The sequence below is a fragment of the Egretta garzetta genome, unplaced genomic scaffold, assembly GCF_000687185.1.
Source record: "Egretta garzetta isolate BGI_Z169 unplaced genomic scaffold, ASM68718v1 scaffold7, whole genome shotgun sequence".
In the NCBI taxonomy this organism is placed as follows: domain Eukaryota; kingdom Metazoa; phylum Chordata; class Aves; order Pelecaniformes; family Ardeidae; genus Egretta; species Egretta garzetta.
In genome coordinates, this window is record NW_009260350.1 from 1533585 (window position 1) to 1547766 (window position 14182).

The 14182-nt window shown below is 52.8% G+C and overlaps 1 protein-coding gene across 1 annotated transcript in view; it reads right to left on the reverse strand.

Moving 5' to 3' along the window:
- RBM19 (RNA binding motif protein 19) overlaps positions 1-14182 on the reverse strand; it is a 72720-nt gene that overhangs the window by 11526 nt on the left and 47012 nt on the right. Inside the window, exons 21-22 of the mRNA XM_009642846.2 lie at positions 12524-12629; positions 5273-5393 (exon numbers count right to left, since the gene is read on the reverse strand). Of these exons, the coding sequence (XP_009641141.1) occupies positions 5273-5393; positions 12524-12629 (227 nt within the window). The remainder of the gene's footprint in view (positions 1-5272; positions 5394-12523; positions 12630-14182) is intronic.

Here is a 14182-nt window from a genome sequence, read left to right on the forward strand (position 1 = left end):
CAGGGCTGTGGTTTGAATTAGTTCAAAAGCCCTTTAAAAAAAAAAAAAAAAAAAAATCAAAAAAAAAGAAAAAGGAGGAGGAAACGAGGGAGCCCAAAAGGCTGGGAGGTGAGGGCGAGCACAGCGGGTCCGTAGTGCAGCCGAGAGGTAAAAGGAGCAGCTTGGGGGTCTGCGGCCAACGCAGGAGCAACCTGGGAAAGGTGCTGGGGACGGGGATGGGGAAGACTCTTCCCATCCCGCCAGGAAGGGCACAAAGATCGGGTCCAGAGCTGAGCACGCCTTCCCTTGCAAACCCTGGGCTTCCAGCAAATGACTGTAACTAAGCAGGGCCGAGCTGCAGAGGGGCTGCGGTGCTTTACACCCACCCCCAGCCCTCTGCCGACACCAGGGGTCTTGCAGGAAACGCTCTCACAACCGCCTGACGAGCCAGATGCCCTCCTCCCACATCTCTCTCTCATTCACCCACCCCGCAGCCTCCGTATCCCTCTTTCCGCCCCGTCCTTCCTATAAAATAACCCCCACAAGTCATTCCTTCCCCTTCCCGCGTCTCGCGCAAAATTCCCCATCTGTCAATTTAATTCTTTGATCGATGGGAAAGAGCAGGAAAAAACGGCCCAGCACAGCTGGCTTCCCAAGTTAGCCCTGGCAGGATACTGCCCGCCCCGCTGGTGATGGCTGAGTGCAATGTTTGTGAAGCGCAGAGAACACAAGTCAATAGTAATTTAGCTGGATTGGGAGCAAGTACCTTCCCTGCACGGACTGCGGGCTCCCGGGAGAGAGGGAGCGCGCACACGCTGAGGGCATTGCCGCCTCGCTGGCAAATCTTCCCCAGGTGAGGCTGGCCAGGATGGAGCTGCGGCTGGCAAGCGTTGCCTCGTGCCAGGCAAGCGAGGGAAGAAAAGGGGGACCAAGCCGTTCACCAACCTTTTGTGGGCGGCACTTATGTGATTGTGGGGATGCAGGAGATGTGCGGGTCTGCGTCGGGGCTCTGGGTGCAACCCCAGACTGATCCACAGATCTAGATCTGCCCCTCGCCCCAGGGCTGGCAAATTCAGCTGCAGGGCATTGGGATCCCTTCATCACTGTTTCGGCAGAGCCAGAATACCCTCCCCGCCGGTTTCAAAGACATCAGTGATCCTTGTTTTCCAAAGGGAGCATCCCCCTCCCTGAATGATGGCCACGATGCTGCTGGTGGCAGGGTTTGTGCATCCCTCGCTGCCCTGCTCCACATTATGGGCTGGATTAGAGGCCCCAAGGCCAACCGTTGGCCAACCTTTCCATGGCTTCTCCTCACCATATTAGACCAGATCAGTCTCTTCATCCACAGCAGCATCAAATCCTCCCCTGTAGCTGGCCAAGCTCTCAGGCTCTCCAGCCCCCTTGCAGCATCAGGTCCCACAGATTAATAATGTATGTTGGCATGCAGTTAAAAATCAAAGTAAGCGGGTTTTTTTCCTAATATAAGACCCTCCCGCCTCAGGACGAAGAGAAGGTACGCTCAGAAATAACACTCGGAGGCAGGAGAGCCAGCGCAGGGTGTAGAACTGCAGTCCCAGCCGTCAGGGCTGGCCCGTGGCTTCACTCCCGACAGCATTACTGAAACCATCTCTGGCAGCCAGTGACCACTTCTGGGGTCCTCACTTTCTCCTGGAACATTACAAAGACCCAGAACAAGCCATAAAGAATGACCTGAAAACTACACAAAATGGGAAGGAAGCCTATTCCATTTTATTGCATCTATTAGACCTATTGAAAAGATGGCTCAGAAGTGGCTTGATTGCCATGACAAACGTCTGCACGGAGAAAAGATTTAGGAGACCAGACCTCTCTTTAACCTAACAAATAACAGCAGAGTGAGACCTGGGAACTGGAAGCCAAATCTCTACAAATGGGGTCTAGAAATAAGGCGCATAATTGTCGCAGGGAGAGGTCGGGGAAGGACGTGTCTCTCACAGCCCAGGACCAGATTTCACAAAGTTATTTCCTTGCTAAGACAAAAATGACGGGGCTGACGCTGGAGCTCCTGGGTGAGGGGTTTTGGCCGCTGCTACTCAAGACACCAACCTGACAGATCAAGGTGGCTCTTTCAAAGCTGGAGATGCAGAAATGTGCTGTAGCTGGCAGTGAGATGGAGCAGGAGGAGCTCATTGCTCAAGGCAAACTTGCCACCAAACCCAGGGGAGTGCAGGTCACCGTGTTGCCCCACTGGACCCGGCTGATAGCAACTCCCAAGCCTTACGGCAACCTTCTCACCGCTGTCAGCACTCTGCAGTCTCTCCTACACACAGATCCACCACATGCTACCCGTGGAAGCATCTGTGCATCACTGTTGTGCCCACAGCAAACCAAAAACTGCATGGGGAAGAGGAAACAGAAGAAGAAAAAAGAAGGAGCTTTTCAAAATACTTAAAATTCCAATTGCATAAAACTTGGGAGAAATGTGTCTGAAAGCCCCATGAGATGGGGGCAGTCTCAGTCCTTTGTCTTGCTTTAACACTTTCACCTCTTCCGGTATGCACAAAGTCCTCGGCACCCTCGCTGGTGGCTTTTGTTTCTGTCAAATAACCAGGAAAAGGGCCAGGAGCAGCAGAGGCCACGTCACCCTGTACTGACGGCACTGCACTGCCAACACAGCTTGATACGAACACGCGACGCCGCTACAGCAAGACCAGCCTCTCCAAACAGCATGGGTGGCTGGTGGTGTTGGAGGTCTCCAGGTCCGAAAGAATCACAGGTGACTTTCAGAGAAAGAGAAAAAAAAAAGAAGAAAAAGTCTCTCCCATGGGGTGGCAATGCTCAACCCTGCAAAGAAATTTAGGGCAAGAAACAAGGAATAATGGTGGGGTGGTGGGTTAAGTCCCACCCCACCCACCGCACTGTGCCTTTTGAAGGCATCTGCCTCCACGTCCTGCTTCTCAGACGCTTGCTTGGGGAGCAAGGCGAGGACAGCAGCAGCAGCAGCTTTTGGTGGCAAAGAGCAGCTTGAACACACCAGGGGCCTCAGTCTTTGTTTCCTGAGCCTTGAAGACTCAAAATTATCTTTTCTCTCCCATCCCCAGCTCAGTCCCTTCCTACCTGGAGATAAGGTACCAGAGGGGCCAGAGCATGTGAGCCTGCAAAGCTGTGGGAAGACCCTCACAAGTCACCCACATTGAGGTTGGAGAGGAAAACTCATGGGGACATCCATGAACAGCGCGGGGATGTTCGAGCTCTTCCTGTGCCTTGCAGGGAGAGGAGGGAAGTGGGGGGAAATGGGCATAGGTAGGAAAAAGCGAGCCAGGTTTCTGGTCGACAGAATCCGGTCTGCATCACCAGTGAAACGAGCTGCACGGTCTCAGCCTGGCTGTTTGGTAGGATGGAGGGGTGGGGAGGATTCAAGGCAGGGCAGCAATGCTGTACAGGCTCTCTATCCTGTCCACCCCAGCTCCATGTGGGAAAATCAGTCTCCAGCTACACCAGGGCGGAAACGGGAAGCAGTATCCCCACGGGGGCTGAAGGCAGAGTGGTAGCTGCAGTTTCTCCCTCTTTATCGCTATCACCATGGCTTTCTGCACACCCATGGCCAAAGGGACAGGGCGCAGCTCCCTCCCCTCCTCAGGGCCGCTGGGCATCACAGCCAGAAACTCCATGGCAAGGCTGCCTTGAAATCAGGAGAGGGCACTTCCTGAAGAAATAAAATCCCACCTGTGAAACTCCAGCCTCCCAGCACGGTGCGGAGAGGCTGAGACCTGGTCCCAGGCAGCAGCCAGCTCCCGGTGCCCGCTAGCGAGCCCCAGCTGGGCTTTGTTAGGGAGAGCCCTTCCCGGCAGATCCTGCCCTGCCGCAGGATTAGCTACCAGCAGTGTAGCAGCGGAGGAGCGCGTGTGCGCCAGACAGGGCTGAAGTCACTGGATGTTATTTCTCTCCCCTCAATACAGGCTGGAGCGCAGCAACGACCACCGCCTTCAAGCACATTTTCAGTCCCTAAAGATGGGGAGTGATAACCTTGCTCCTGTTTTTCAGCCAAGCCCCTGGAGCCACCGTCGCTCCAAGGCTGCATCCCTCCTGGAATGTGAAACGCTCTTCTGCCGCTCTCCCAGAGTCCCCACCTCAGTGAGGAAGATCCCGGACAAGCGGGCTGGAGCAAATGCAGACAGAAATGGGGAAGCAAGCTGAGCCTGGGGGAAACAGGGAAACGACAGAGCTCGCAGGCAGCAGCCAGCATCTGCTGCAAATCTGCAGCTACCGTAAAGCCAAGACTATTTTTTCCCCCTAGACTGAGGAGAGTAGAAAGGGAGAAAGGAGATCCCGAATATAAAATGGGGTGCACAAAGCACCACACCTGCTTCCTTCTCCACCCGGGTGGAACTCACATTACTGTGGCCAAGCCTGATGTGTCCCCCACTCCAGCGCTGGGTGGGCACATCCATCCCCAGCAGCGCCTGTCCTCCGTGCTGCCGCACACGTGCCCCTGGCAGCGCAGCTCTACGCCCAGGCTATTGCATACACCTAGGCACTGCTGTGCTCCTTTTGGTCTCCTTTTTGGCATCACGCTGGAGCCTGTGGCTCCTAGCACATCCCCCTTGTCTCCACACCTCTCCAGTCATACCCACCCTCAGCCTTTCCACCACCAAACTGCAGCTCCCCCAGCCTTGTAATAATCAGCACTGTGCACAACATTTCACGAACACAAGGTCGGGCCCTGCTGGAGTCAGGCTCACTAAATAAAGGCAGCTTGCTGCTCTTCCATCGCCAGGGATTGCAACGTGCAGCCCCAGAACTCCTTATGCCAACCCCCCGGACGATGGGCATGTGCATGATGGAGAGGGGAGGGGATGCAGGAGGAAGAACATTGATCTCCGGCTTAGCCCTCCAGCCCAGGGAAGCCCTTCCTACATAAATATTTGCCAAGCAATGCATTTGTGCCTGTCGATGGCTGTCAATAGCAGCCTGCAGTGCTGTTATCTACAGAGCCGTCATTCTCGGGAACCTGATCCAAACAGCCCTCTCTGCATCTCAACCGACAGCCAAATTATTTGTCCTTTTCAATCTGTGCGCTGCATGCGCAGAGCCTGTCCCCGCAGCGGAGCACCCTGGGGTGCAGGCAGACGGAGCAAAAGCATTGCAGGTGGCACCGAGGCGCCCGGCAGTGCCAGCACACGGAGAGTTAACCGGCTCACATGCACAGAGAGCTGTCAGATAAAGCGGTGGCCTGGAGCCTCCTCATTCCCCCTGTGCTTGCATTGTCAGGCTGGGCGGGTTTTGGCGGCCCAGAAGTATGCTGCCACGTTACCGTGGAAATGGTCTGCCGTTTTCCGTCTCAGGGCCTCCACCGTCTCCTCCGTATCTGCCCACTCCAAGACCAGCCTCCGGCCGTACAAATGCGTGCTGTGGCACAGGGCGTTGAATGCTTTCTGCAGAATTAAGAGAAAAAAAAAATAAGGGAGAAAATAAAAACAGGCTCACCTGAGGAAATGCAAAGATATCCCTCCCTCTGCCCTGAATCCAAAAGGCCACCAGAGAACATCCCACTTCGAGCACTTTGCTCTGATGGGGCAGGATTCATCTCCATCAGTAGCTTTGACTCAATCATTTATCTTCTACATACTTGCAGCAGAGCAAATACCCACCGCCATTCCTGCAGGCTGCTGCTGCTCGCTAGGGAGCAGGCTGAAATCCAGCATAGCAAGCAGCTCAAGGTTGGCTGCAGCCTTGCACCACCCTGGCACCACACCTGAGCCGGGAAAGCTCGAGCCTGGAAAGGCCGTCGAGGCTTGGGGCAGCACCAGGTGGTTCGACTGCAAACCAGGGCCCCCATGGGCGGCGCTGGGTTAGGACAAGCAGAGCAGCCTCACCACCCTCCACCCACCCTGACCTCTGCTGGCATGCAGTAAAGCACAGCCTAAATGTGAGGTGCAAGGTTGTCTTCTGCTCTGGGTCAGCACGTTTGAAGAAGCCCAAGCTCATCAGAGAAAGCTGCCTTCCTCTCGCCAACTGTTTGGTGATGTTGGCCATGGTGGCAGCAAACGTGGCAGAGCCAAAGCCAACGCAGAAGTCCTCTTCTCTTTTTGCCTATGGTGGTTTGCTGCGTAACAGAAATCCAGAGGTTTCCTCGTTGTTAGATCCTACTCATTAACATCCATACAGCTATAACCTCTTGCTGATGATACAAGCATGCCGGCCAGCACAGTAGCTCAGACAGACGCTTTCTATGCCTGCAGGCAACCAGCAGAGGCATTCGGGAAACAGTGACTTGATCCAGGGAAGGTGGACTTTGTCTTTATTTCCCACAGACTTTCAAGGAAATTGAGGACTGAGCAGGATTGGGCCCATAATGCAAATACACAAACACAGTGGTCAAATATTTTTACTCCCAGGGGCCCATAAAGTGCTTCACAGCAATGTGATACATGGCTGGGCATGGGGCTAGAGAAAAGAAGCCCCAAATGCTCTTCTGAAAACCACAGCTAAGGCTGGGATTAAGTCAGGTTATGAACTGCAAAAACGCATCCCCAGAGCAAATACAGCAGCTATAGGACCTCAGAAACACATCCCGTGTGCCACAGGGACGTGTCCTCCCATCGGAGGCCCCCAAATCAGCACCAAAGCTATCCTGGAGAAGCCCAGACCTCTCCTCCAAGCCATTTGCTAAACGGCAATTTAGAACCACTGCAGTTGTCCCCAAATGTCACGTGGGCTTCGGCTGCCCACAACTGCTCCTCGGCAGCCAGGACCCTGCCTGAGCCACCAGGTCACTAAACTCAGTCCCCCCCCATTTCCAGTGACCAGCACCCAGTAACCTGTGTTTTCCCCTCCTTCCAACTCCCTTTCACTGATATTAATTTTCATTCATTATAAAGAAGAGAAACGAGGAGCACCAGCTCCACCTGCTCCATAGCATCACCGAGATTCCCCACCTTCGCCAGCTCCCTGGTGCTGACCCCAGCAGGGCAGCGTGCCTCTTTTTTGGAGCGGGTGGGGGGGGCACATTCTCCTCTGAAGGGCTACAAGCCTGGCTGGTGCTTTTGCAGCTACAGCTGTTTTTATTTGCCGCTGCTGTTGTTTTAAAGGCCTATTTTCACTTGGAATGGTATCCAATTAGCAGAGCAATGTGTTGGCTTAAATAAACACTCGGGGGGAGGTGGCAGTAGGGAGTTGTGATGGCTGTTTACGTTGGCACAAAGAGCCATTTCCAAAGCCTGGCAAACAAATGCAGCTCTAATCGCCGGGTCTCATTTGTTAATTTATACTTTTTAATTTCTCACTTCCCGCAGCACAAGGAAGAGGAAGGTTGGAAGACAGGATATGGCCCCAGCAACCTTGCTGTGCCCTGCAGCAGGTCCGGGAGGAGGGCAGAGCATTCCGAACGCGCCCACGATCGTGGTGCAAAGGGCAGCACTTGGTGAGCTCTCACCCTCAAAGCAGCTTGCTCTGCCACATCCTCCTCGTTGCAGGATTCCTTCCATGCCCCGCCAGGCACACACAGCTCAGTCCAGGATGAGGCATCCTCCAGATTTGCAGGGAGCACCAGGAAAGGTCATGGAGCAAGAGGGAAGGCAGATGCTGCCATCAAGTTGTGTTGCCTGAAAGAAACCCACTGGGAGAGACGCATCTGCTAGCAGCCTGGTGACATTGGCCCTTCCCAGCTGAACACACTCCCAAAATGAGCTGTTTCGCACCTAGGATGAAGCAAAGCTCAGGATGCAGGGGTGAGATCACAGGGACCCTCCTGGCCCACGTGGATAAGGGCATGTTGGGACCCGTGGTCCCCACGGCTCTGTCTTCCAGATGGGCTCCCAGAGCTGGGGCTGCAGAAGAGAAGCTGTGCATTCCAAGTGAAAAAACACTGAATGCCACTTCATTTGGAAACCAGCTAAAAAATAAAACTCAGCTCTTCATTGCTCTGAAAGGAATTAAGACTTTTTCAGGGGGAAAAAAGAGAAGTCACTAATGATTTAAAAGACAAAGGGATGAAGGGGAGAAATGCCATCCCCATCCATCCGCATTGCCGAAAATCTTCCAGCGAGAGGAGGAAATTTGCCACTGCTGCTATTCCAAATGAAAAGGTAGGTAGGGGAAAAAATGAATTTTAATTACATGAGAAATATGAAATGAGGACAAGCAGACTGGCTTTCAAAGAAAGGGGCTGGAGGCAGGAGCAGGAGTGCGGTTCCTCCACCCGAGTGTCTGCCTTCCCAGGACACCTCCTTTGAAGACCGAAGCATTGGATGGCCAGAGGCTCATTTAGTTGTATCTGAACTTGGGATAAAGAGAAGTGTGGTGTCCGCTCATCCGAGAGAGGGGGAGACCAGAAAAGACCTCTAATTACCATGGCTTTGCATCATCCTACGCCTTTAAGAAAAGGGGACCCTCCACCACACAAGGCTTGGTATCCTTAAATGCCAAAGAAGGACTTAATTAAACCCATTGCCAGGTAACACTAAAAGCTGAAGAGCCCTGGCAAACCCTCCTTGCAGGTCCCTCTTGCTTTCCAAATGCTTTAGGGGGTTGCATGAAAACCCTACATCCCTCTCTCCCTAGCAAATAGGATGCGAGTATGCTTAAAAAATGTCATTTTTGAACACTCCCAAATTATGATATTGCAGAGTTTGGTTCGAGTTTAATGTCATGGCTCAGCATGGCAGGATTTCATCACTAGCTCTGAGTACAGCTCAGGCAGGGTGAGAGCCCAGGCGGCAGATGGACAGGCGAAAGGAGCAGGGAAAAGTGGAGAGAGGAAGGGGAGAGGCCCCCCAACAACAGCTTAAAAATGTTTGTGGGATTCAGAAAGGGAATTTCAAAATTAAGGGGTAGCCAATAAACTCACAGGACGCGACAGACACTGCTTTGCAGCAGAGCCTGCTGTGCCGGGGCGACGGAAAGGCAGAGATCGAGAGACCATTGCGTCCGTCACCCCTGAGTGCTGCGGCGCCATCCCTAAATGCTGTATTAATTTGGAAGACAGTGCTGCTCTGCCTATAGATTCCCCCTTGCCCTATTAAATCCTCAAGCCGAAGAGTCTCCGGGCTGGAGTCATTAGAGGGACAAAGGGTCAACAACATTAGCAGATTGATAAATATCCCTTCCTCGCAAGAACCAGTCCCAACTGAGGATGCTCTCTGCGATGCCAGCTGCACACAAGGATTTTTCCTTCCGTGTGCGTGCATTTTTAAAGACTTGACTGTCTTTCCCGAATGGGCAATTTCTATTTGGAGACCAGATGTATTTTTATATCGAGAGGGGAGAAAAGTGGAAACTTGGCTTCCAGTTAATAGTTCAAAAATAAAAACAATCCCACAACAATTCTGCACAGGGAACGTCAGGAAACATGTCAAATGGTTAATGCTTCCTTAACTGGAGTTAATTTGGTTTTGCCAGTGGATCAAAGTTCCCCTTCTCATCCCCCAACTTCCAGGCACTCCCAGCTGGTGGTCAGCCAGCACTGGAGGTTTAAAACCAAAGGCTTGGCCAGCGGGTATGCAAACCCTCTTTGTGAATATTACTTTGTCTCTCCCATTGCTGTCTCAGACACAGGTTCCTCCCCGCTGCCTGGCTTCGCATGCGCCTGTGCTGTCATCTGTTAAATGCTCACGACACAGAAGAGAGAGGGCTGCTAATTTCATCTGATGGTGGTGTAACACTCTCGGTTGAGGTCCATCCATCACCCCGGGAGCCGTCACACGACCCAAGAGACAGCCCCGGCTGCAGACGTCACCGTGGGAAAGCCAGGCGTGAGACCGGGGCTCTGAAGGACAAGCACCTCCATCTCTGAAGGAGAAGATGCTACCACCAGCAGCATCCCATGCCCTGGCTGGATGTCACCTCCCCTGCAGGCAAGGAGGAGCACGGCGCAGGCGCCCACCCCTCCCACAACAGCACCTTTTGGCAGGGCTGGCTCTCCTCGAGTGGGTGGCAGAGCACCAGGGGAGGCTGAGGGGATAAAACCCAGCCTGGTAGCACAGGTCTGCAGGCACAGCGTTGGGGAGTTCGGAGAGAGCCCCACATCTCTGTCCTGGCTTTGGAAAAATCTCCGCATGCGCTCCCACAGCAGCCGTGATTGCTCCGAGAAAAAGACAAACATGGGAGGTCACAGGCTTTAAATGCCCAACAAAGCCACCCTAATTATTCTATTACAAAAACATCATGTTTTATAAGATGCTTATAAACGATTTCCAGATTACCACTCTGAGAAAAAACGTCATTGACAGTCACAGCTATTCAGCTCAGAGGTCTCCAGGCCCACTCCCCTCCTCTCCCATTTCACTTAGCAATAAACTCTAAGCCAATTATGTCCGTGTTTACAATATTCAGGATCCTATTCATCAATACACAGCGCATCCTTTTCCAGACGGCCAATGGAGTGTACTTGATGTGCCACTTGTGAGACAATTAAATCCCTCAAAGAGATGAGGGCGGGGAAAAAAAAAAAAAAAGAAAAAAAAAGAAGGAAGAAGAGCTGCTTTGCTGGAAAAGAAGAAAAACCCTCCCAAGCGATCTTCCCTACGGCAGCTCACTCCCCCACGCTCACCTCCCACGGCCTCTGCGAGCTTTGGGAGCGGTGCCCCGAGCAAGCACCCTGCCCCGTCTCTCTCCCCTCTGGCTGGCTGCCCGCCCTCAGCAGCAATAGAAGCGTTTCCTACTGTTGGGATCTCCATTTGCCCAGTGCAGCTGGAATCAGCCACCGGGTCCCCAAAGAGCAGAAAAGGGACTGGAGGCAGACACAGGCCTGTGCCGTTTCCTCCAGAAATCAAGCAGAAAAGCGGGTGCTGCCTCGCTCATCCCCAAACCAAGCAGCAGTAAAGAACCAGCCAGTTCCCTGTGTGCACCTTTCTGTCAAATACTTACAGTTTCCTTAGGAAAAGATTAATTCAAACACCAGGAACAAAGCCTGAGTGGCTCTGGAGTGAAGCAGAGGTTACAGCAAAGCTGCCCAGAGCCGGGGTGTGAGCAGAGCCACAGGCAGAGCTCTCTGTGCAGGGAGAGGAACCAGGCTCCCGGGGGGCTCGCTGCACCCCACGCTGCCCAGTGAGCTGGCCCCCAGGGGGAGGATGGATGCTGAGCAGAAGGAAGTTTGAATTAGGATCAATGCAGGACTAACAAAGAAACTCTATGTACTGTGTTATACGGGAGGTCAGACTGGAACAGATGATCTAATAGTCCCTTGTGATCCCAGATCAATGAATCCTGTCTAAAAACATAAACACAGGCTACACTTGCTCCCCCCTCCTGTCTCCTTCATCTCTGCTCACAGTCTTGAAAATTTGGAGTCTCGGGGAGCCAGCGGGGCCACGTGGTCCCTTCCCTTCAGCAATAACAACCCTTGGCTTGTGCCCACAACCATTGCTCTTCCAGACACTGTGGAAATCACCAGCAGCAAGGATGAAACCCGCACTGCTCTGGTGCTGGGAGTGCCCATGCAGCAGCTTTCAGTGGGGCCGAGGACCCTCTTCTGTCCAGTGCCTGAGAGGCCATGCCTGGTCCAGCCTGCTCCTGCACCTCCAGCAAAGGGTAAGAGCAGAATACTATCAGACAGGCTACGACCCCCTGATTTCCTCTGCAAATACAGAACTTAAACATATAAAAAACTTTTAAAACAAACGATAGAGCAGAACATCTTGAACAGCAATCTATCCCAGCTCAAAATGCTATGGAGTATTTTGCAGCATAAAGTGCATACGGATTGCAAAAATGTCAAGATACTGGAACGATGGGGTTTGCATTTTTTGGTTAAAGCAAAATGTGCTTTCACCTTGCAGGCTTCAGGAGCTCAGTTCTTGGTGCTCAGCAAGGCGTTTCCCAAGCACAGCTGCCTGCTGCCAACATTGCCATCAAATAGCCACTCTGAGAAAGCATCCTTGGCCAACCCCGCACAGCTAGGTCCCCTCTTTGGACCAAGACAACGACCAGATTACAGAGCTTGATCTTTGTTCCTGTGTTCAGCAAGGTGAAGCAGACACAGTCCTTCCTCTCTGCTTGCCCATCCCGTTGCCCAATTCACAAATACTGCTCTTGTGCTACGCTCGCTATCTGAAAAACGACACGGTAAGGCTGCCCACAGAGGGGTCTCAAAACACACCGAGGAACTGATGAAGACAGCCCTTGTGCAGTTTACAAACCGGTAAATGGTCACAATACCCAAAACTCCCCTAAACCCAACGCAGTGGTGGAGGTGGGACAGGTACTGAGGTTTCCTGAAGCATTACATTGGGTCAAAACCACCCCTTCTCATCTTGCTTCTGACAAACCTGAAAAATAAGCCCCTGTCCTTCTACATTCCAAGAACTTTTAGCCATTGTGTTACTCACACCAAACCTCTGCCCATTACAGCTTAGGTTCTGGTTTCTGTCGTGTAACCTTCAGTGGTTGCCCACACAGGGGTTTTAGCCTCAGTGCAGCTTTGCTGGTGAATGGTAACAGCCTGCCCCAACTCTGGGCTACGCCTCAGTGAGACAGAGCCTCCAGGCTCCCTTCCTCACCTTCTGCTCCGAGACCAGCCTGGGAGGGTGCCAGAGGGGGAGGAGAACGTGAAAGGTCTACATCTCACCTTGGCATCCTGCTTGGTGAGGAAATCCACAAAGCCAAAGCCCCGGTGGGATCCCGTTCCTGCCATTTTCTTGGGCAGCCGGACGGTCTTCAGCTCTCCAAAGGTGCTGTGAATTAGAAAAGGAAAAGCAAAGACGCTGTGAGATCAAGGGAAGAACCATCATTTTATCACAAACCGTGGCACCACCAGTTGCAGACCCACATTGCAGGCTTGCCAGAGCTGAGGACTTGGGGCAAGTGGTGTCCCACAGCCGCTCTGCTTCCCTGCAAACCCCATGTCCAAAGCACCTAATAACAGCTAAAAACTCAGCTTAGACTTCAAGGGTCATCCTTTCCTGTCGCAAACCTTAACAAAGCAAAAAACTTCTTTAGTTAGAACTGCTATGTTTCTCCCCCTAGGAGACCTGCAGAAACCAAGGACCCAGCCAGCACGCCATGCCCTCTTCAGGGGGGACAAAGAGCATCTCCAGGTTACCAGGAGGCAGGGCTGCTCCAAACCACCATCAAAAGAGATTTATTTGCACTTTCAGAGAGGGGCTGGAGCACACAGGATACAGGCATGGGCCCAAGCACAGCCCCACGGGGACCTGTTCTCTTTCCAGAAGAGCTCCTCCGTCCCCAAAGCCTGTTGTAGGCACCGTGTCCGCAAAGGCATCATCCTTCTGCTCTGCAGATGCTGGGCATCATTTTTAAGACTGGATTTCCGTGCTTTAACACTGCACCTGGGAACGTGGATTTCCCATTCTGCAGCCAGCCATGCAACCTCTTCTGTGAGCTAGAATAAACTGGTTTTATTTAAGCTTGCTGAATGTGTAAGGGGAAACAGGTGAATTCAGCAGACCCAAGTCCTGCACAACAACCCCTGGAACCAGCAGCATTTCAGACAAGTTTTTGAGGGCCAATGGGATGGAAAGCCAGGAACAGGGAGATAAGGGGGTTCCTGTTCAGCTGGAGGGTGCGAGGCAGGGCTGGCAGCATCCGCGCTCTACCACGGTCCAGTTAAACCCTTGTCACAGCACACCTGTCCCCAGAGAAGGAACTTGCTGCTTGAGCACCAAAGCACACAGCCATCCCACCAGCCTGCCCCTTGCCCAGAAAGCCTGAAAACAGACCCAAAGGCAGTGCTTGCCGGACACCCCTCTCCAGTGCCGTCCCCTGGAGAAATTCCAGGACAAAGCTGATGTTTTCTCTGCATCTGAGCTCCTGCTTCCCCTTCTCCTCCCCTCCTCTCCCGCCCATTTATCAAACACATATGCACAAATTGCAGGCAATAAATATTTAATGTGGACCGGGTCTGAATAGATGTGTTATTTTATTTGAAGATCTACACACACGCGCGCATACACAAAAGGAGCCTGGGATGCAGCAGTGCCAAAGAGCACCTGGGAATAAACACAGTAAAGGCCATAAACGCTCTCGTGAAATGATATAAGCTAAATCCTGGGAGTTAACCTGGTGCACTGGCAGCATGACCAGGCATTCATCTACCCAATTTCCTTAGGCAACGTGGTGTGTAAATGTACCATTATGAAGCCTCAAAATGAATCCGCACGTCTCCTCCTCGGCGCTTTCCCTCCCTCTCTCCCTCCTGCCCCCTTCGAGCTGGCGCTAGGCAAACAAACAAACAAACCTGAGCGGAGGCAAGGGAGCAGCCTCGGCC